The sequence below is a fragment of the Tenrec ecaudatus genome, chromosome 1 (genome assembly GCF_050624435.1).
Source record: "Tenrec ecaudatus isolate mTenEca1 chromosome 1, mTenEca1.hap1, whole genome shotgun sequence".
Classification (NCBI taxonomy): Eukaryota; Metazoa; Chordata; class Mammalia; order Afrosoricida; family Tenrecidae; genus Tenrec; species Tenrec ecaudatus.
Genome location: NC_134530.1, coordinates 124836982 through 124861465, shown reverse-complemented (window position 1 = coordinate 124861465; position 24484 = coordinate 124836982). Strand labels below are relative to the sequence as shown.

The 24484-nt window shown below is 40.5% G+C and overlaps 1 protein-coding gene across 4 annotated transcripts in view; it reads left to right on the top strand.

The window, feature by feature from the left end:
• Positions 1-24484, top strand: part of EVI5 (ecotropic viral integration site 5) — a 213406-nt gene that overhangs the window by 132088 nt on the left and 56834 nt on the right. For all 4 annotated transcript variants that reach the window (XM_075558442.1, XM_075558453.1, XM_075558432.1 and 1 more), the window contains 2 exons: positions 1462-1608; positions 10021-10116. In XM_075558442.1, the coding sequence (XP_075414557.1) occupies positions 1462-1608; positions 10021-10116 (243 nt within the window). The remainder of the gene's footprint in view (positions 1-1461; positions 1609-10020; positions 10117-24484) is intronic.

The following is a 24484-nucleotide window of genomic DNA, read 5'->3' as shown; positions in this document are numbered from 1 at the left end:
CCACCCCTGTCTTTTGTCCCCTAAAATCCCATACGCTCTTGCCAGCCCAAATGTGACCTGCACCAATTTGATATTTAATACTGCTGAGTTGTTTCGACCTATCCAGCCCTGTTGTTTGTCTAGTGAACAAGTGTTCGCGTCTCATCCCCTTCAGAACACTCCTGAGCTAGCGGGACAGCCTGCAGCCTCAGCTCTCTGTTTTTAACAACAACCACGGACCTAAGAAGACTTTTTGAGACACCGTCAAACCATTTCACTAAAGGGCCTGGTTTTTCCACCTCATTGCAATCGCTCATTATTTTCTGATACTAACTATCCTACTCGGTGTGAAGTAGTATTTCATTATGGTTCTGATTTTCAGTTCTGATAACTAAGGATTTTGAGCATCTTTTCATATTTTTATTGGCCATCTGTATGTCCCCTCTGAAGCAATCTCTACTCAAATCCTGTGCTCATTTTTCACTTAAGTTGTGTCTCTGTTGTTGTTGTTGTTGTTCCTCTTGGTTCATTTTTAATACCAAAAGCTACCTTGTTAAAATTTTTATATGATTCTTTTTCATATTTCTTGACTTTTTGGCAATGGCTTGTTCTTTGCTCATGTTTTCGAAACCAGCTCATGTTTCCTAAGAAGAGACTGTGCTAGACATTGGGGGATATAGAAACGCACACGAGACATTTGGTGGCATCAAAGAGTTTGTTGTTTTTGTGTGCCATTGATTCCCGGTCATCCTGACTCTGTGTACAGCAGAATGACATATTGCCCGATCTTTTGCCATTCCAACAATTGTTGCAAGCCACTGTGTAAATCCATCTCATTGAGGGTCTGTTTCTTTTCCACTGACCATTTGTTTACCAAACATAGTGTCCTTTTCCAGTGACCGGTTCCTCCTGATAATGTGCTCAAAGTATGTGAGACAGAAGTTCTCATCATCAAGGAATATATAGTCCAGTACATGGTGGTAGCACCTTTTGATCAGTTTCCGTGTCCCTTTGAGAAAGGGTAAAAAGGAATTAACTTCAGGCCATCCCTTAAACTGTGTGCGTGCACCACTGTGATCTGTAAGTGTTTAGTACATCAGTGGTGAGTTGGGCTCAAATGTTTATGTATGGATCTTATGCATTTGTTTGGAGATTCTAATTTCTAGAGCAGTTTATAGCTCTTTTTAATGAACTAGTGACTGTCACCCTGGTGGCGTAGAGGTTACTCATTGGGCTGCTAACCATAGGGTTGGCAGTTTGAAACCACAAGCTGCTAAAGTCTCAAGCATAGGGGCAGTTCTACCCTGCCCTTTAGGATCACTGTTAATCAGAACCGACTTGATGGTAGTGAGTTTGAATTTCATTGATGCGTCAAATAGACCTTTTCCTTATAATAACTTTTTATGATGTTAAAATATAAAATGCTTATATAAAAATACAGGCCTTTTATTTAGTTTAAATGCTTATATTTTTTATCATTAGAACCAGATCAACAGTAACCATCTTCGAAGAGCAGAGCAAGAGGTGGTCAGCCTGCAGGAGAAGGTGCAGTATCTTTCTGCACAGAACAAGGGACTACTTACGCAATTGAGTGAGGCAAAGCGTCGACAAGCAGAGATTGAATGCAAGGTAAATTTGTCAACTAGGTAATTTGTTTTTGCTAATATAATGTTTGTTTCACTCATTCTGATAACTTAATAATTGCATTGACATGAATATTTCTCCATAATTATTCTTTTGACCTGTAGCCATTTAAAACCAAACGTGTCATCTTAACCAACAAGACAGGCAAGTTTGAGCCCGAGGACTCCTGCACTCAGATGACTGTTATCAGTAGCCATCCTCATTAGATACGGTTTTCTGCATAGATTACAGAGCAAACAGATGTGTATGGGTCAGTGGGATGAGAAAATTGGGTATATTTTCCAGAATTAGTTTAAGATCAGACCTTTTAGGAAGTGTTTGCATTCGGAAAGCTATAGCGCCATCGGATGCAAACTCATTTTCACTAACACAGTGAAGCAGTGGTGACAGTGAGGGACTTGTGGGGATGAGAAGAAGCAGTGTTTGTGGGTGGGTGTGTAAGAACCAAAACAAACAATTGTAGTTTAAGCATTAGATGGGACTAATTAAGACAAATTAAGGGTTTTTTAAAAATCTCGTTTTCCATTCTTTCCACAGTGAGATAGGAGGAAAGATGCCCTTTAGGATTCCAACCTTATTATTCTGTGATAAGAAATAAGACTTTCAATGGCACATATAAAGCTGTAATTCCATCAACTTGTTCTGGTGTCATTAAAAACCAAGAGTGAAGCTTGGGTGGTTTATCAGTGTCACTGAAATCCAGAGATGAAATTACATCCTAATAAATATGCATGGCTGTTACAATTTACACTGACAAAAATCTGTAGGCAGTACTGAAATTGGTGCTAATTTGAATCGTCCCCCTGAAGACTATGACTAGACTAATTTAAAAATGGAATGATGTGAAGTGAGGTTTATCAGGGTTTTTTTCATACCAGTATTCTATTGAGTTTTTATAACTATATTGTCTCTGCTGATTTATAATTAAAATTAATCTTTTTTCATTGTTGGTATAAGTTTTCTTATGTTTTGATAAGTGTTCCTGAATTTAATATGGCTCCTCAAATATTTTGGCATCTCTTAATCAAAGTAAAGTGTTCTTTGGTAATTATTGGGGAATTTGCTGATGAAAATTATTTTCTTCAAATGTTTTCAAGTAATGGACAGATTTAGAGTGTTAGAGGATTGTATTAAGAATGGATATATAATCTTACAGAACTTTAAACTCTTTGGTAATACCTCTCTGAGCTATGTTATAGATACTAACACTGATCTCTTCCTTTGTATTTATCTTACATATGAATTTATTCAATCTTTTATACTGGCTTTTACAGATTTCATAGTGACCAGAGTGTTAATTACCCACTCTGTCACCCCCACCCAGTACATTGTGATTAAATGTATGCATTCTGCCTTATTGTGTTGGAACTATTCAAGAAAAAACCTGGTTTTTAGGAGGAAGCCAGTTTTTCATCATTTTTATTTAGTTTTATATGATTTTATGATTATGGCTTATGACTTGGTAATTTTTAAAGCTCTATATAAAGTATTGGGATAATATATTAATTATCTTCCTTCTCCAACTAAATTTGAGTGTTTCACTTAAAGATGAAATGTATAGAAATACAATTCAAGTTCAACTCTATGATTCTTCAATTCCAAAATCCAAAACACCCTAAACCTTCCCCTCCCAACCCCCCACACATTTCGCACACATTGGAGGCAAAACCTGATTTGTGTGGACGCAAGGCCCTTTCTCATTTTCATTTTCTCCTCTTGGAGTGGGATTCATATTTCACTGCAGAAATAATACTGCTTCATTATGGATGCTATCCTAGACCCTGTAGGCTACTACTAATGTATCATTTATGCACCTTGATAGTAGCCGTCCCACTCAGAGCAGCCCCACCTGTGCAGAGTAGCCCTGGCCTTCCACAAGCATATCCCCAGGCCTGTCTTTGGGTGCCTCTGGGAGGGGTTGAACAGCCTACTTTGGGGATAGTAGCTGAGCCCTTGACTGCTTGCATCACCCCGGACTCTTTGAGCTTTATTATTCTCTAAAAGGCAAAATGGCTGGGATTCCAAAGCACACTTGGTCCCCAGATAACAATAGAGAGAGCTTGGGCTTATTAAACATATCTTCAAAATGAGATTCCTCTCTGAGAAGAATTTGAAGATTACAGAATCATTTTCTGTTTTCTAGTTCAGCGCAGGAATATGTATGCATGCAAAAAAGATACATCTCTCTTCCATGGTGTGACTGCTCAGTTTGAACTGCTGGCCTTGAGGTTAGGAGCCCAATGTGTAACCCACATCACCCCCAGGGCTCCTTTGGGTGTGCCATGGTTTACTTCATTTGAAAAAGCTCCAAGCTCTGACTCATAGTCACTTATAGGACAGGGTAGAACTGCCACTGTGAATTTCCGAAGCTGTAACTCTTTCTGGGAGTAGAAAGCCCGTCTTTCTCGCTCAGAGGAGCTGGTGGTTTCAAACTGCTGGCCTTGGGCTTGCGGTTAGCAGCCTAATGTGTAACTATATCACCACCAGTGCTCCTAGGTTTACTTAATTAGGACTTTATTAATGCTGGTGTTTCCAGTGTTTTGCTACTGTATGTAATGTGTAGTCAATAACTTACATAATTTCAAATGTATACAGCTATAGCTACATAGTTCATAAAGTGAAATCCCTATAAATATAATTGCTGGTGGATCAAAGAGTAAATGCATTTCATGCAATTTTCATAGATTTTTATAAAGTTACCTTCATTAGGGTTGCGCCATTTGTACTTTGACCAGGAGGGCTCCATAGTTCTGGTCACTTCACTGTGTTGCTTAAAAAGTTTGTTCCTTTTATTTTATTTTTAATTGTTTTATTGGGGCCTCATACAACTCTTATCACAATCCATACATACATCAATTGTGCAAAGCACATTTATACATTCATTGCCCTCATCATTCTCAAAACAATTGCTCTCCACCTAAAGCTCCTGGCATCAGCTCCTCATTTTTCCCCCTCCCTCCCCACTTGCCCCTCCCTCACAAACCCTTTATAATTTATAAATTATTATTTTGTCATATCTTTCCCCGTCCGATGTCTCCTTTCACCCACTTTTCTGTTGTCCTTTCCCCAGGGAGGAGGTCACATGCAGATCCTTGTAATTGGTTCCCCTTTTCCAACCCACCTTCCCTCTACCCTCCCAGTATCACCACTCACACCATTGGTCCTGAAGGGATCATCCACCCTGGATTCCCTGTGTTTCCAGTTCCCATCTGTACCAGTGTACATCGTTTGGTCTAGCCAGATTTGTAAGGTAGAATTGGGATTGTAATAGTGGGGGAAGAGGATGCATTTAGGAACTAGAGGAAAGTTGTACATTTCATCTTTGCTACATCGCACCCTGACTGGCTCGTCTCCTCCCCCAAGACCCTTCTGCATGGGGATCTCCAGTGGCCTACAAATGGGCTTTGGGTCTCTACTCCGTAATCCCCCACCCCATTCACTATGATAAGAGTTTTTGTTCTGATGATGCCTGATCCCTTCGACACCTTGTGATCGCACAGGCTGCTGTGCTTCCATGTGGGCTTTGTTGCTTGTGAACTAGATGACCGCTTATTTACCTTCAAGCCTTTTAGACCCCAGATGCTATATCTTTTGATGGCTGGGCACCATCAGCTTTCTTTGCCACATTTGCTTATGCACCCGTTTGTCTTCAGTGATTGTATCTTGGAGGTGTGCACGCACAGTGATATGATTTTTTTTGTTCTTTGATGCCTGATAACTGATCCCTTCAATATATTTTGATCATTTTAAATACATCATTTACATCCATGGGGCTTTCAAAAAGTTAATGAGGAAATCTATTAGCTTCCAATTTTCCACAAACTTTTTGAAGCTCTCATCTATTCTGCATCAGTGATTCTTAACAAAGATGGTGGGAAGTCAGGCTTGATGATATTTAATTATGAGTTCATCAACTATTTGAATGTTTTTTGTTTTGTTTTTATGAATTATTTATTGGAGGCTCTTACAGCTCTTACAGCAATCCATACATCATTTTTATCAAGCATATTTGTATATAATGTTGCCATCATTATTTTCAAAACATTTTCTTTCTGCTTTAGCCCTTGGTATCAGCTCCTCTGTTTTTCCTCCCTCCCCTCCCACTCTTGTGACTCCTTGATAAGTTATAAATTATTATTGTTTTCATTTCTTACAAGGACTGCTGACTCCCTTCACCTATGTTTCTGTTCATTCCCCTTGGGGAGGGGGTCTTATAAGTGATCATTGTGATCAACCCCCCTTTCTCCTCCTCCTCCCACTTTCTCCCTGTCCTGAATTCTGTGTGTCTAAAGCTCTTATCTGGACCAGTGTATATGCTCTGGTCTAGCCGGGTCTGTAAGGTGGAACTGGGGTCATGATAGTGCAGAGAGGAGGAAGCATTAAAGAACTAAGGAATGTTGTGTTTTATCATGCTAGACTGCACCCTGGCTGACTTGTCTCCTCCTTGTGACCCTTCTGTGAGACGATGCCCAATTGTCTGCAGTCTGCCTATGGGCTTTGGGTCTCCATTCTGACTCCCCTCATTTCATTGATATGATTGCTTGCTTTGGGTTTTCTGATGGCTGATACTTGCTCCTTTCAATACCTCATCCCACAGGCTGGTGTGCTTTTTCCATGTGGGTCTTGTTACTTTCCTGCTGAATTTTTTTATTTCTTCACTACTCATGTCAGCAGTAATGATACAGTAATGAAGAAGAGGAGCATAATGCTTAGTGAGGAATAGATACAAATAAAGATTATTACTAATTGAGGTGAAGACTAGGAACAAATAATACACATCATCCTTTGTATCCATGATATAACTCAAACTCTCACTGCCAGAGTCAATTCTGCCTCATAGGGGCCCCTGGTGGCGTAAGGAGTTATGCATTAGGTTACTAACGGCAAGGTTAGCGGTTCAAAACTACCAGCTCCTCCTCAGGAAAAAGATGAGACTTTGTCCTCCTGGAAAAACGTAGAGCCTCAGAAACCCACAGGGACGCTTCTGCTCTGTCCTATGGAGCTGCTATGAATCAGGGAGAAAGAATAGAGGTAAGGGTAGGGACAAATTTAGGTCAAGTGTCTAGCGGCGTGGTGTCTGAGCTGAGACCTGAAGCAGGAGCAAGGACTAGTCATAGGAAATGCTAGGGGAAGGTCCTGATAAGAAAAGGGTCACAAAGTCCAATGCCCAACTCAGGAAATAGTTTGGTTTGCTGATTCTAGAATGCCATTTTTTCCTCCAGAGTAGCTTCTTGGAGCCCGGTTAAAGGAACTTGAGTTTTACTCTTCAGTGCCGAGGCCCAGTAAAGGTTTTAAGTAGAAAAGCAACATGATGTAATGTGTGGTGATTTTTTCCTTTCTATGTTGCTGTTTGTTGTAGGGTGGTGTTTTGTTCCGAGATAAATCCATGTTTACAGAGAAGTGGCAAGGCTAGCAGAGTTCCTGGATTCTCTTTGCCCCGCTGCTCCAGGTGTTGCCAAACCGCATAGGCATGGCTCAACCCGCCACAAGGCTGCAGGCCTCATTGGGGGTGTCCCCGTGTCTTACCCTGTCTCCTTAGTCTCCTGTGAGCTGGGACTGTTTCCTGGTGTTTTCTTGTTTTTCATTCCTTATCTATTAAAGTGTACTAGTCAAATGTTTTGTAAAATATTCCTCAATTTGGGTCTCTCTAATGCCTTCCCATGGTGAGGCCAAGTGTATGGATTTGGGGAAGACCACAGAAGTTTGTCCCCTTCTTAGCACGTCATGTCAGAGAGGCACGGATGTTAATATCTTATTACTCTGATACTGGCCTTGATCTCTAGGTAAAGTTGGTGCCAAGTTTCTCCATTACAAAGTTGTGCTTTTCTTCACCATATGCTATTCATTATAAATGAATTACTAAGTCATGCTCATAGCCCAAGGGGAGGGAAATTAAGCTCTACTTTTAGGTGAACGTCTATCAAACACTTGTATATGTATATTAAAGCCACCACAATAATTAATAAATACTGAGGGTGAAATAAGTTGAGATTATGTAAATATCCTTAAAGATTCACTCACTGTATTTAGATTTATTTGTGGATCTTTCCTGGAGTAATTAATTGAGTTGTTTTTGAAAAATAACACGAATGTGTGTAGAAATGGGTTTGACGTGAAGCTGGAGAGAGATTTCAAGTGAGAGGTTGTTAGCCTGGGAAAGGTTGGTGTTGGCAGTGGAGCTAGAAAGAAGTGGACCTGCTCAGCCTCTGTTCTGTACACAGGTAGGAAATCTCAATGCTTAGTTTGGAGAGGGAAAAGATTAGGAAAAATTACATAATACTCAATATTCTTTCTGTTGCACTTCTACGTGATTTATTTAATCTCTCCATATACAGTGCTAACCAAAAGTCATGGGTCCACACTTCAGGACAGTTGGGAGAGGACACGCAGCCGAGCCGTGACTTGTTCTGTTGTAAATAGGGCACCAGCTGGACAGCACCTAGCGACAGCGCTCAGAGTCATCAGAGCACACATGTATTAGTTATCTACCACGAGGCAACAAGCCCCCAGACTTGGGGACTTACAGATCAATATCCACTGGTAGCGCACTGCTTCTGTGCGTCAGAAATTCACTAGCAGCTTAGCAAAGTTGTACTGGTAAGAGTCCTTCACGAGGTATGGTCAGGTATTGGCCAGGTTTGCAGCTACCTGAAAGGTTGCTGCTGGCGCTTGGTGACATCTCTTGCCCTCCAGGGACTTGCGTTAGTAAACTCCCTGGGTGAGAAAACACAGTTATGCATGTAGGAGTACTGTGATCTGCAGGCTCGAGACACTGTAATGGGAGATAGTGTTAAGGAAGTGTTCATGGAAGACTGAGTAAGAACTTACTCCCAAGCTGAAGTGGTTAGTCAAGGAACCACAGCAGAGAATTCACTAGGCACGGGGATCACCATCTGTGAAGAGGCAGGGCTGAGAACAAGCCCAGGTCGTTGGGACTAAATGAAGTTCATCCTGCAGACTGTGGGGTGGGGGGTGGTGCATGCTGAAAAGCTAGCACAACCAGCAGGGGACGGGTCACACAGACGCCTGGACACCAGTGTGAGGACTTGCCTCGATGTAAGCTTAGTGGAGAGACATGTGACCTCCTCCCTGGGGGACAGACAACAGAAAAGAGGGGTGAAGGGAGACGTCAAATAGGGCAAGATATGACAAAATAATAATATAAAGTATCAAGGGCGCAGGAAGGAGGGAGAAGCGGGGAGGGAGGGGGGAAATAAGAGGTGGAGAGCAAATGCTTTGAAAATGGTGAGGGCAAAGAATGTACAGATGTGCTTTACACAATTGATGTATGTATATGTGTGGATTGTGATAAGAGTTGTATGAGTCCCTAATAAAATGTAAAAAAAAGAGTTGTACATGCCCCCAATAAAATGATTTTTAAAAAATATTAAGGAAAAAATATTAAGGAAATAGTCTTCTAATATTTGATTATTATTATCCAATTCAGCAGAAAAGTTGCACATATCATGGACAAAAACAAACCTGAAGCTACCTTGCTGCACTTTAATCTTCTCTCAAACATAAAAGTATCCTCCAGCATTCATGTCAAAACTTCACTAATCCAGGTAGCCTAAGGATACAAGTTTGGCAAAAATTAATGAAAACATTCTGTGACAGTATATCGATTATATGGAATTTAAAACAATGGGTTATTATATATTGTACAGTTGCTTACATTGTGTACTATGCATCCTTGATTTTAGTTTATATATTAAAATTTGTAACAAGCTTATATACACAAACTACACGTACATGTGCACACATACATATGAGAACCAGTAGTTGAGCATGTACTAGCACACCACAGGGTACAAAGGAATACATATTCTGGCCATATGCCATGTAGGGAGGTATTCAAAGCAGTATGGGTTGGAAACTGAATAGTACTGTCATACCTGAGATGGTAATCTGCTTTTCCTAGAAATGTTAAAATGACAACATATTCTAATTTCTGTTATTTTCCCGTTTACATACTGATAGCATGTATTACACTAGAAAGGGTATAATGTGCTTTTTAGCACTATCCAGCTAACATACCTCTAATATTAAACTCTCTGTTAACCTGTTGTTCATCCTACTGACTTAATTCTGAGAACTCTCAGTAAATGTTTTAACATAAAATGTTAACAGCTTTCCCATTCATAAGTTAATTTCAATTAAATGATTTTTATTTCAACATTTTGAGCAAGGTTTGTTTATATGAAATGGTGTTGCTGCTTAAAAATGAAGTTCCATTCCACAGCTGTGTTCTTCATTTTATACTGATGCTTTTATTTCCCCCAGTTAATAATAGTAGGTTGTGTTGTCAATGTTCGGAATTAGAATGTCTTGTACATGTGCATATGTCGTGATCTACCTTTGCATGTTGACTATTATTTCGTTTTGTTTGCCACTCAGAACAAGGAAGAGGTGATGGCGGTGAGACTCCGGGAAGCAGACAGCATAGCTGCTGTGGCTGAGCTGCAGCAACACGTTGCAGAGCTTGAAATCCAGGTATGAGAGTAACCGACAGCTCGCTACTACGCTCAGTGCTAACTCAGAGCCACCCCTGTAGGTTTCCAACACCGCACCTCTTAAGGGAGTAGAAAACCCAGCCTTTCTCCTGCAGAGCAGCTGGTGGTTTTGAACTGCTGACCAGGGGGATCACAGCCCAATGTATAACCATTACACCAGACTAACAAAGTATATTTAGAAGTAAATTGGCTTCTCCTTCCCACGACACCTTCCCTGCTGCCCTCATGTCTTCATCCCAATGACTGAATCATTTTTAGTACTTCAGTGGTGCGACGTGATAAGGTAGTAAGTTTCCGATGTATGCTTAAATAGTATGTTCAAAATTTTATGTTTTAAAGAGTGCTTTACTAATTTTTCATTCCAAGTCACAATAGTTTTTGTAACATTTCTCCCTGAAATGTCTCCTTACCCTTACACTTCATCTAAAGATTCTTTTAATTTCTGAAACTTGTATAAGTTTTCATCTGGATTAAAGTAATCAGCACATTACGATTTTAATAAGTGCTTACCACCAAAAAAGCATTTTTTTTGTTTTGTTGGTAATATTTCTCATGAAGTAGCACATATGCAGAGAAAGTTAGGAAAGATAGATTAAATAATATATTTATAATCCCGTGTTTACATCATCATATTGTCAGGTAAGCATTGGACTGCTAACTACAAGGTCAGCAGTTCAAGCCTACCCGCTGTTCCATGGGAGAAAGTGGAGGCTGTCTGCTCCCATAAGATCTGCAGTCCTTGGAAACCCCATACCAGGGTCATTATGAGTCAGAGTCAACATTATGACAGCTGTGGGTTTGGCTTGGTTTATTTTAAATATAGTTCTAATTTTAGTTTTCTGTACTTTAAAAAAATCATTTTATTGGGAGCACTTACAGATATCATAACATTCCATAGTTCATTCACATCAAGCAATATTGTATAATTGCTACCACAATCACTTTCAAAACATCTTCTTTCTTCTTAAACTCCTTGATATCCTTTATCCCCTCTCCCACCATATCTCCCTGAACTTTTCTAATATAAAGAAAATTATAAAATGTTACCACATATTTTTGCATTCTTGTCACTAAGACAGAAAATAGTTTTTTTTCTTTTTGTTTTTAAGTCTGAAATATTGGCCTGCTTTGTTTTTGTTTTTTTTTTTAATGAAATTTAATGTGCCACACAATTTTTGAAAATTAGAAAAGAAAATGCTTGGATGTTTACTCTCTACAGGAATATGTTAACAGCCATTGACTTTCAATAAATTGACCACTAGCATTGCAATCGCCGATCCGTGGTCTTCGTTGAGCGTTCATCCTGACTGAGATAGGGCCTGCGCTGTGACTGAATTCTCTCCTCCTCTGGCTTTCTTAACACTCTCACTGGAGAGCCCCTCTAGCTTTGCTGTCCCAGTCATCTTCATCAGTTCCAAATGTTTGTATTCTTAGAGAATTCAGGTTTGGACTTTTGAAATAACTGCCTGAGTATAGGTTCTTACTTAAGTGACTTTGTAGCCACCTTTCCAGCAGTGAATCTCAATTTGTCTCGAGCGTTTCCTCTGACCAGTACTTTTTTCACCTAAAAAAGCCCCAGAGAAGTCCATTAAACAGTAGTACCGTATGATGTTTATGAAAACATTACCCATCTGTTGACTGTCCAGAACTAGAGTCTTCAGTAGACTTGACTACCCACTTGTACTCTGCTCCCTTCCCCTGGCGTTTGTACGAATCGCTTTGTTGTTTTTCTTATAATTGTCTCATCTTCGTATGCATGTTTGAGACATACAGTTTTATTTTTCATATTTCCGGATTTTATACAAACATGTTGAATAGTTTCTTTCACCTCTCTTCTGCCTTTTTCTAAGAGTCACCATTTTATCGTTGTGCAATCCTCTGTCGTTTGACTATATCATGATGTATCTGGAATTTTCCAGGGCGGGGCTACTCTGAACGGTGCTGTGATGTTCTGGCCACGGGTGGATTGATAGACGTCTCCAGCACGCACACCACTGTGTGGGATTGCTTGGTCACAGGCCATGCAGATCTTCAGCTCCGTATTTTCCAAAGTGCTTGTGCCAGTTTAAACTCTCAACTCGTATGTATGAATGTTCCACATCCACCCCAACACTGGGTGCTATCAGATTTGAAAATTTTGCCAGTTTGGTGGGTATGTAGTGATACTTCATCAAGGTCTTAATTTCCGTTTACTTAATCACTGATGAGGTTGTTCATTTGCATTTCCTGCTTTGTGAAGCCACCTGTTTAACTCTTCTGTTCAATTTGTTCTATCAGATTGTCTTTTCCTTATAGATGTGTAGTTTTCTCATTTAGTAGTGCTGTTTTGCAGCTACCTTGACCCACTATGACTTGTCATTTTTTTGTTTCAGATGAATAGAAATCATACACATTCTATACAAAATGTTTTCCTTTTTAAAAAAAATCACATCTTGATTGGTGTTATCTCTTATGACATTGTTCAACCTTGTAGGAATTCCACTTTTATTTTTTACCCCTTGGCATAGGGCAAGAATATATAAAGTTATGGACATTTTCTTTTTTTTTAAATCATTTTATTAGGGGCTCATACAACTGTTATCACAATCCATACATACATCAATTGTGCAAAGCACATTTGTACATTCATTGCCCTCATCATTCCAAAACATTTGCTCTCCACTTAAGCCCCTGGCATCAGGTCCCCGCTCCCCACTCCCTCATGAACCCTTGATAATTTATAAATTATTATTATTTTGACATATCTTACACTGCCTGACGTCTCCCTTCACCCACTTTTCTGTTGTCCGTCCCACAAGGAGGAGGTTATATGTAGATCCCTGTAATCAGTTCCCCCTTTCTACCCCACCCTCTCTCTGCCCTCCCAGTATCACCACTCTCACCACTGGTCCTGAAGGGATCATCTGTCCTTGATTCCTTGTGTTTCCAGTTCCTATCTGTACCAGTGTACATACTCTGGTCTAGCCAGACTTGCAAGGGAGAATTTGGTTCATGACAGTGGGGGGAGAGGAAACATGTAGGCACTAGAGGAAAATAGTATTTTTCTTCATTGCTACATCGCACCCTGACTGGCTCGTCTCCTCCCCGAGACCCCTCTGCAAGGGGATGTCCAGTGGCCTACACATGGGCTTTGGGTCTCCACTCTGCACTCCCCACCTCATTCACTATGGTAAGATTTTTTTGTTCTGATAATGCCTGATACCTCATCCCTTCAACACCTCGTGATCACACAGGCTGGTGTGCTTCTTCCTTGGGGGCTTTTGTTGCTTCTGAGCTACATGGCCACTTGTTTGCCTTCAAGACCCCAGACGTTATATTTTTTTATATCCGGGCACCATCAGCTTTCTTCACCACATTTTGCTTATTCACCTGCTTTGTCTGCAGTGGTTGTGTCTGGAAGGTAAGCATCATAGAATGCCAATTTAATAGAAGAAAGTATTCTTGCTTGGAGGGAGTGCTTGAGTGGAGGGAGGCCAAGTATGGACATTTTCATGTTCACTAGAAAATACTACATTATTTCCCAAAGTGCTTAAACCAATTTATAGGGTCTCTAACCTTCTATTTGGTCACTTAATCCCTTAGGTTTGCCTTCATATCATTCTTGGTAAATCATATAATTTAAAACCAAGTCTTTCTTTAGTTCTTTTTAAAGGGAGAAGTCTTAAGTCTAAAATTAAAAGATGATTGTAGCCATTCAGAAACTTTAAAAAATCCTTGTTCATTTGTATTCTCCTCACATTTTCGTTCACTATCCCCTGAACTATGCAGCAATATTCTTCCGCTCAGTTTCCTTTGCCCAGTCTCCGCTCCTTCCCTGAGCTACCAGTTACCATTCTAAACCATAAGAGCTTGGAGTGTTTTCCCTACTTTTATTTACCAAATCACATAGACAGGCTTTCACTGTGGCCCAGCCCTGCACTTTTCAGCTTCATTTCTCTCATTACTTTCCAGCCTTCTATCCCCCCCCCCACACACACACACACTCTGCTACATACCATCTCCTGTATTTTTTCTGTGCTTGAAACTTTCCGATTCCTTGAATTTCTTGTACTGTTCTTCATGCTGCTGTTTCTTCCTGACATGCTGTTTTTCCAGGCCCCTTGACCTTTTGCTTTTACTTCAGGACATAGAAGAATTCACTGGGTAATTTTTATTAATACATTTAGTGGATACCTGAGTGGTTTGGTTTTTATTCATTAAATGCAGACCAAGATCCTTGAACAATTCTTTTGCTTAAACCTGGTATGTCTTTTTCAGTTATAAGAATAATAAAGTCTATTTTATTCTTGCAGTGAAAATATGCTTATTTTCAAGTTCCACTAGGGGGAGAACTCTACTCAGTGAAAGATCCTGTGTTGAAAATCTCTTCAGATTTAAAAATAGACAAATAACATAAAAAGAAAAGAAAATCTCTTCAGATTAAATCTTCAAATTATGTTTCATACTAATCTTGTCACTTTATGCTGCTTTATTTTGCAATGAAATTGAGCATAATAAAAATATTTCGATCTCCTTATAAATGGTGTTAGTGGGTCATGCTTTGGATTGCTACCCAAAAGGTCAGCAGTTTGAAACCACCAGCTGCCCCACCGGAGAAAGACGAGGCTTTTGACTCCTGTACAGATAGCCACAGGGGCGGTTTTTATCCTATCTTATAGCGTCACCTTGAGTCTCTGGCAGGGAGTGGGTGAGTGTTTTACCAACCTAAGATAATGAATTTATTCTATTCCAAAAACTCTATGTAGATTTAGGTTAGGCATTGTTTTGATTTAAATCCACGGGGGGACTAAAAAAGTTATGGAAACAATCCATTATCTTTCATTTCCATACTCCCACAGGTGTCTTTGAGCTCTATTGTACCACCACTCACCTGTCATTATGTTACATTGTGGCGATTTGTGTGTTGCCATGGTGCTGGAAGCTATGTCACCAGTATGTCAAAGATCAGCAGGCCTCACCCATGGTAGATAGGTTTCAGCAGAGATTCTAGACTAAGTTGAATTAGGAGGAAAGTCCGGATAGTGTGCTTACAAAAACTAGCTAATGAAAAACTTATCCATTGGTTAGAAGGCGCTCAGCATGCACAGTGGCTGTAACAATGGCTGTAATCATGTCAACGCTCACGAAAGTGGCAGAGGACCAGGCAGCATTTTGCTCTCTTGCCCAGGGGATCGCCACGAGTCACAGGCGACTCAGCGCCACAGCTCGAGCGAGCTTCTCTCTCTGCACTGAGCCTTTCTTTTCATTGTCTTCACTTTGGGGATAGAGATGGCTTAATGTTCACAACTCGATCCTTCAAATCGAATACTAATAACTGTAATGTTGGCTAATGTTATCGAACACTCAGTACACATCGAGCAGCATTCTAAGCCACTTAAGTATATTTGCATATTCCTCACAACAAACTTACGGCAATAGGTATTGTTGATAGCTCCATTTATAAGTTAGGAAACTAACACAGAAAATTGCAAAGAGATTTTGTTTGTATGAGAACTTACTCGGAATTAAATTCTTTCCAGGATTAAAAACATCTGTGTGTCAGGCCAGGTTGACTAGATAAACAAATCCAGTGGTGCTCATATATGTAAGAAAGAGCAGAAAAAAAGAGCGTATATCAAGAAGTAATTCTATATCAAGAAAACATCCCAGCCCAGACCAACTCCGGTCCAGAACTCTGGTACTGGTCCGTAAATCCCTCTTCGGACTCACACAGTCACAGACACAGGTGCAGAAGGCAGGAGCATCACAGGTGGTGGGTGCAGAGTCAGCCAGCCAGAAGGTGCAGGCAGAGAGGGAGGGGCGGTTCCCATAGCCCTCCTTATGAGAAGGCCACGCCCACAAGGAGGCGCCACCAGGCTGTGACCTTATTAACGGCTTGAATACCACCCTACACTTTTATTTATTTAAAGATCATCTTATTGGAGGCTCTTACAGCTCTTGTAACAGTCTATACGTCAGTTGCATCAGCACATTTGTACATATGTTGCCATCATTATGTTCTAAACATTTACTTTCTATTTGAACCCTTGGTATCAACTCTCATTTTTCCCTGCCTCCCCCCTGCCCTTGTGACCCCTTGATAATTTATAAATTATTATTTTCATATCTTATACTGCCCGCTTTCTCCCTTCCCCCATGGTTTCTGTTGTTCATCCCCCTGGGGAGAGGTGTTACATGTTAGTCATTGCGTTCTGTTTCCCCTTCCATCCCTCCTTCCCCCCCTACCCTTCCCCTGCTTTCCTGGTATTGCTACTCCCATTTCTGTTTCTGAGGGGTTTATCTGACCTGAATTCTGTGTCGTGAGCTCTTACCTGTACCAGTGTATATGCTACAGTCTAGCCAGAACCGAAAGGCAGGACTGGGGTCACGATAGTGGAGTGGTGAGGAAGCCTCAAGAAACCAGAGGAATATTGTTTTTTTCATCAGTGTTATACTGTGCCCTGGTTGGCTCATTCCTAACTTGTGACCCTTCTGCGAGGGGATGCCCCATTGTCTACAGATGGGTTTGGGGTCTCTGCTGTAACCCCCTTGTTCTCAACAATATGTTTTTTTTGTTTGTTTGTTTTGGGTCTTCTGGTGCCTGTTTCCTGATCCTGTTGACACCCCGTGGTCACACAGGCTGGAGTGTTTCTTCCATTTGGGTTTGTTGCTTCTCTGTTAGATGACCTCTTGTTTAACCTTTAAAGACCCCAGACACTATGTCTTTTTGTGTTAGTCTGGGTACTTTAGAGAAACAAATTCACAGAAATTCATGTATAAGAGAGAGTTTTATATAAAGAGTAAATGCACATCAAGAAAACATCCCAACCCAGTGCTTCCCAAGCCCACAAGTCCAACATTAAACCATATGTCCAACACTAGTCCACAAAGTCTTCCTCCATCTCACAAAACAGACACTATGATGCTGACTGTAGGAGGAAAGCCAAGTCAGTGAATGTATAAGCATCTCAGTGCTGGCAGGGATCTCCCACATGGCTGCTCCAGCACCCAGGGTTGCATCGGGGTAGGTCCATGTGGCTTCTTCCCAGGAATGTCTTTAAGGAAGTGAGCTTGCCAGATGAAGCAGGAAACTGGCTAAGGCAGCTGCACCCTGGTCCGACCATCACAAAGCAAAGAGACCCTAGAATTCAAAAGTGAGGCTCACCAAGCCATTTATCTCTCAGCCCTTTAATTAACCCCACATGTGTTTATTGGCCAGGTTGGCACAATAAACTAACTCACTTTTGATAGCCTGGCATCATCAGCTCTCTTCATCACATTTGCTTATTGCACCCATTATGTCTTCAGCAATTGTGTCGGGAGGGTGAGCATCCCAGAACCCCAGGTTGTTAGAACAAAGTGTTCTTGCGTTGAGGGAGGGCTTGAGCAGAGGCCCAAAGTCTGTCCACTTCCTCAATGTATTGCCATATACATAAGTATATAGGTCGATACCTCTGTTTTTTATCAGTTATATACTCATGTATAAGCTGAGTTTTTCAGCACATTTTTAATGCAGTTTTTGTAGTAAAACTGGCTGATATTTGGGGTGGCTTATATTTCAAGTTTATACAGTATTTACATATGTACATACCTATGTCTGTGCCTCTATGGACCCTACACTTTTATATATCTTCAATTGACATGAAGCTATGTAACTACCACAGTCCTTAAAAACATCTTTCTTTGCAGTATTAGAATGCAGTGTTGTGATTGTTTTATTACTACTTTTTAATGCCTACTCTAACTCTGTTTAGTACACACCTAACGTTAGTACTAGGTTCCCTGATGTTAGTGGCTAACGTGCTTGATTGCTAACCGGGAAAGGTTGAGAAGTCAAACCTACGAGCCACTTAGCAGAAGAAAGAGATGACAGTCTCCTGTACCGATGCCTGCCCTGGAGCCTGGGGGCCAGTTCTGCTGTTGGTTCAAATTAGCTCAGTGACAGCAGGCTGGTCAGTACTATTTCCCTGCTGCTTTCTTTCTCACCTACCTTTCTATCTTCATCCTCTACCTTTTCCTTTTCACTTGCGCCATAGTAAATTAGTTAAGAATCCCTCAATGTGTCATCTCATTTCACCGTTTTTTTACCCACCTTTTTCAATCTTGCTTTCCTTTTCAAAGGACAGATTGTGTTTTACCTGTCGTGCTCAGCCTTCCTAGATTATGCCAGCCGAGATGAGTTTGTTTTGTCTCTGCTCCTCCCAACCCTGTGCCATCATCTCATCTCACACTACTTTCAGTCATTTAAAATTCCCTCGTCCCTTTTGTGCATTGTTTGCAGCAGAAGCTTACAAAGCAAGGACCGTGTTTTGACTTTGTCCATGGATCAGCATACTAGAGACAGTCAGAAACATATTTATTAACTGAAAGAATACGTGTTTGATAGTTTATTTCCTGAATTATGTATTTGACTTTAACCCAGACATGAAGAACTGATGAAGTTGTTAATTTAATAGGCCATCAATTTTAATTCAACAGATATTTATGAATTAGCTACTATGTGCCATTTAAACACTTTAGATGGATTAATGAATAAAACACAAGAATTTCCTTCCTCGTTGAACCTCACACTAGAGGGAGAAGTTAAATCAACAGAATAAATTAGTCATGTGAGATAGAGCAAATGACGAGTGCAATGGAGGAAAATGTGTGAGGAGGAGGAGGAGGGTGGTGATCGTGAAAGTGGGGCACTGTAGCGACTTTAAATAATGTGGTCAGGAAAGGCTCATAAGAAGAGAATCTTTAAGCGGACACTGGAAGCCAGTGAGCTGTGCAGATTTCCTGGGCGACTTGTGTGCGAGGCAGAGAGCCTATCTGAGTCGAGTCACGGGAGCAGAGTGCAGGAGGAGTGAACTGGAGAAGAAAGGATCCCAGAGGCTATTGGGCAGACTCGATAAGGTCTTTCCTGAGAGGGAGATGGAAAATCCTTGGGAGGTTTTGAGCGGAGGAGTGGTTACATGACATTTAACCTGCCATTAAGACTTCATTGAATTTAAGAATCCATAAGATTTCAAGTGTTGGGAAATGGTGGTTAAAAATAGTTTTCTCCTTCTCTACTTGGAGTTTTCTACCTTCTCTTGATCCAAATGATATTTATTTGTTGGTGAGCTTATGTTTATGTTACTACTTATAGAATTGTCTCTCTTGTCCTGCTCTTGTGAAACAAAACTCAGAAGAGTTAGTTTTTGTTCATTTAGTTGCAGAAACTAGGTGAGAATTGAACTCAAGCCTCTGGATACTTACCCTGGAATTGAGCTTGAATTTTTATTATTTGAAAGATAAATATATTGACTTAAAGTTTCTGTAGTCTGAGCCCATCATATAAGATTAATGGCACTTTGTGGTACATAAAAAGTTTTTCATTTAAAACTGTGGTTCTACCCAAACCCTCCCTTTTGTTCCCTTCCTGGTACCCGGTAACAGTGACACCCACTTTGGTTAGCTTGCCCAGCAGGTAACCTCTAGGGATGCCTCAGATGGGCAGCACCCCAACCACTCTTGGCTTGACAGCCACCCACTCGAATTTCTGTTCTGACTTAAAATGGGGGACCAGGCTTAAATCAGTGTGCTCACATCAGTATGCAGTTTTGACAGACAAGGAAAGGAAATGGTGAAACCACTACCGGCTAACTCTAAAAGACTATATTCTAAAGTGATGTAAAATTAACAGGACATCATTAAGCAATGGGAGTTGATCATAAAACTAATCAATTTGTACTATTCAGTTTCCAATTTCTTAATAGTTTCACAGCAAAGTAGAAATTTATACGGCAAGTCTTGTGAACAAACAATTTGGAGAAGATTTTTTTTCCTCCTTGAAAACCAATTTTCTTAAATATTTAAAAATTTTTAATATTAATTTAAATTAACTTTAAATTTTTCTTAAGAACTTCTTCAAACTTTGGGGCATTTAAAAATTTATAAAATAAACTATCAGTTTATCCATTCTTAATACTAATTCTCAAAAACAAAAAGTTAGATGTAAAGATTATTTCACTCAACCTGCTCTATTCAGTTAAGGATTATGAAATGCTGTTTGAAGATCTTTTTTTTTTTTTACTACATTTCTTAAAAGTAAAAGCATATATTCTTGGTACTAGTATAGATGAGGGAGTACCCAAAAAACCCCAGAATTTTTTCTTTTGAAGCTATGTATTTATATTTTTTTAACAAAACAACCTTATCACCTTCAGAGTACTTTCTATTACACTTAATACATTTGTCAAGTCTCTAATTCCATTCTTGGAAATATTTTTCCAACTCATCTGTTTGGATGGCTGACAGCACCTCCCTTGTTTTTTTCTTCACCTCTCAAGTAGTCAAATTGCTGTCCTTTCGTGTCCTTCAGCATTTGCAGAAACCAAAAGAAGTTACATGAAGTGAGGTCAGTTATAAGGTGTATGGGGTAAAAGAGACGTGCTGATTTTTTCTAAAAAACTGACACTGCGATCTCAGGCTGCATGAGCAGATGCATTATCGTGGTGGCAAAACTGGTTCCCCATCTGCCCCAAATCAGGCCCTTTTTTTGTCTCACACTGTTGCTGTATTTTCAGAACCTCTAAAGCAGTGGTTCTCAACCTTCCTAATGTTTCAACCCTTTAATGTAGTTCCCCATGCTGTGGTGATGCCCCAACCATGAAATTATTTTTGTTGCTACTTCATAACTGTAATTCTGCTACTTTTTTGAATTGGGTGACCCCTGTGAAAGAGTCGTTTGACACACCCCCCCCAAGGGGTCATGACCCACAGGTTGAGAACCGCTGCTCTAAATAGAAAGCTTGATTAACAGTCTGATCTGGTGGAATGAGCTCCAAATGCACTACGAGTCAACATTTTCATCCATTTGGGAAGCTGACGGACATCCAGAACAAGGTTTGTCATCGATCAACGTTTAAACTTTTTTGAAATGAGAAAACCACTCGTAGACTTGTGTTTCCCATAGCACTGTCCTTGTAAACTCTGTTCAACATCACAACAATTTCTGCATCATTTTTCCTGAGCAGGAAACAAAATTTCACAGCTGCATGCTGTTTTCTTAAATCAGCCATCACTAAAAACAAGGTACGAGCAAAAATTACTTTTACAAAAAAAATTCACTGTGACCAGAGAGAACCTTCCAGGCAATGCCACTGGGTGCACTATCTTAGAGCGAGTTGCTTGGTGCTTGCCTAGCAGGGAAAAATAGGTACTATGAAAACTCCACGCCGCCCAGCACAATTCCAGTTTTGGGGGCGGCACCCCCTCATAAAATGGCACTGTGCCTCTCCAGTCTTTGCTCCGTGTAACTCACAACCCTCTGAGAAAACACGAGAGCTATGGTATCAATGCCACAGAAAGCAAGTCAGCCCTGGAGAATAGTCACAGCCAAGAGGATCCTGGGAGACATGGCCAAACCTGACCTCACACCCGTTGTCATTGAGTTCACTTCCGACTCATCCCATGGATTACAGAGTAGAACAGCTCTGTAAGCTTTTCTTGGCTGTAATTTTTACAGAACGCGGTTCATAAGGAAGGCTTACATAAAGCCACTGAATGAGTTTGAACTAACAACCTTTAGATTAGCAGTCAGTCACAAACGAATTGTGCAACAGGGGCCCCTGGAAACACCACAACTAAATGTGATGTATCTTGGATGGAGAAGCTGAATCTCAATTACAAGTAAGCTAGGGGCAGGTGTGGAATGACCAATCGTGTGTGCATACGCAAGTTCAAGTTGAAGCTGAAGAAAATGGAAACAAGCCTACAAGAGCCTTTAAAGTATAACCCACTTGAATTTAGAGATCATCTCGTGAATAGATTTGGTGCATTGAACACTAATGACTAAAGATCAAATGAGTTATGGGATGGCGTCAAGGATATTAAACATGAGAAGCAAAAGGTTCTTTAAAATATAAGAAAGAAAATACCAAAATGGATATAATTTGGATGTTTCTTTTAGAATGGACTGGACTTGAAGATAGAGTAGTTACAGCAAATAGAAGAAAGAATGAGGTAAAAGCTTAACAAAAAATTTTCAAAGAGTTACTTGAGAAGACAAAGTAAAATATTAAAATGAAATATGCAAAGACCTGGACGAAAACCAAAGGGAAGGAGATGCTCAGTATATCTCAGGGAATAGAAGGGAAATTCCTCGATATGATTGAGGACATACATGCAAAACAGTGACCAGCGTTGATCTCAATGGAAAGAGACTAAAAACAATGGGAAGCAGACTAAAACCACAAACAGCAGAAGACATAGTAGAAACCTAAGGCCTTATAAAAATGAGGCACTAATGTATCACAACACTTCACCAGAAGAGTAAAATGAGAAAAACCCATAAGATAGGTGTGTGGTGCTGTGGGGAGGGGTGGTGGATTGGCAATGGCTTACTGGGCAAAAGACCAGTCTCTAAAATTTCAAAAATCTCTCACACCTCAATAAGAAAGACAAATCAAATTAAGAAATTACGCATGGGATTTAAAGAGACACTTTACCAAGGGAGATGTTCTAGAGGCCAAGAAACACACAAAGAAATGTTGGCAATCCTTAGCCATTTTAGAGGGCAAACGAGAACAGCAGTGAGCTCTCATTCCATCATCTCATTAATAGCAAAAGTGCTGCAGAAAGCACAGAGCGATTGGAACTCTGCACAGCTGAGTATGGGTTCGTAGAGTGGTACAGCTGCTGTGGAAAACAAAATGGAGCCTCCTTAAAAGGTTGGAAACAGAAATACCATATGATCTCGCAATCCCACTATTAGGTATGCACACTACAGGATTAAGACTCATACGATAGTGTAGACACAACCATATTCACCAAAGACTTCGCAATAGCAAAAGGAATCCATCTAAATGACCCTCCGTAGAAGAATGGATAAACAAAGTGGTACATCTGCACAGTGGAATTCTGTTCAGCACCGAAGAATAATGATGAATCTGCAAAATACCTCAGCATGAATGACCCTAGAGGGCTCTAACTGAGTGAAAGAAGCCACGAGATGACAAGCATTGCATGAAACCACTATGATTAAAAGTCAAGCAGAGGATTTCAGCAAAAAGCAACCTTCCCGCTAGGGTGGGAGGGCAGAGCATTAGGTAGAGGTTAACCATGTTGACTTGGGCGAGTGAGCGTACAGCAGGCGGGAGGCCAGTAAAGAATGATGCAGGTGCTAGGAGGGATATAAGCGTGAAAGGCAGCAAAGGTAAATGTTAGGATGTAACCCCCAAAGTCCGTGAGTGGATGAACACGTACACGGGCACATATGCTGGACCAGTGTGAGAAGAAGAATGGGACTGTACCCACATATATAAATGGACTTGATGTTTCTACATATGTATTTATCCTGCAAGTTATTCTTCAATCTAGTATACAGCGGGCACAGTTATGGAAACTTCTCAGCTACAGTTGAACATCCTGAGGGAACGAGGTGCTGGGAGTGGGGACGCAGGTGCACAGTCTCGAGGGAGCACGACTGTTGACTGCCATAACGTAGTGCACAGAGGATATTCTGAGTCCTACTTGGGTGAGTTAGTAACGGGTCTTAAAAGCTTATGGGTGCCCGATTAAGGGACAATGATTAAAAAGGAGGAAGACTCTTAACTAAATCGATTGACACAGTGGCTATTACAGTAGGCTCAAACAGCAACAGTTACAATGAAGGTGCAGGACCAGGCAATGCTTTGTTCTGATATACGTTGGATCTCTGTAAGTCGGAACTGATTGGATGGCACTGAACAGCATAGGAAAAACATCAAGGTCCCTGGGTGGCAAGCCATTTTTTTATTGAACTGGTAAACGGACAAAATACCTACTGACTCCATTGAAGAAAGGTCCAACACCTGCTTCTATAAAGGTTACAACCCAGAAAACCCTACGCAAATTCTTGTCTGTAATACACGAGGTCACAGTAAGTTGAGATTTACTCAGTGGCTCAAGGCGACACCAACAGTAAGAAATACCCCCTTTATGGACTTCACACATTCCAGGACAAATCCCATTATCTCCCAATTCCATTTTTCCCCAAACTTCTGAAGTGCTTTGTTTACATGTGTGGGTGTATTGCTCATACCATGAAATGGGATTAAATCAAAGTTAGTATTACCAAAAACAGTTGATTACTTTTCCCCCCAACATGCTTTTCGACGGACATTAATTTTTCAGTTGTTGTGAATGTACTTGTTTTCTCTCCTAGTTACTATAAAACAAAGGATTTTCAAACCTTAGTGCCCATGACTTTAAATTACAGGAAACACTTAAAAAAATCTTTGTCGATCGCACATATGCATATGCTTTGCTTTTAGATGTTTCAAATGAGTCACCTTGCAGTCATGGAAAGGCCACCACTTACCACATTTACTGTTCTGATTCGTCTTTTTAGGGCAGAGAAC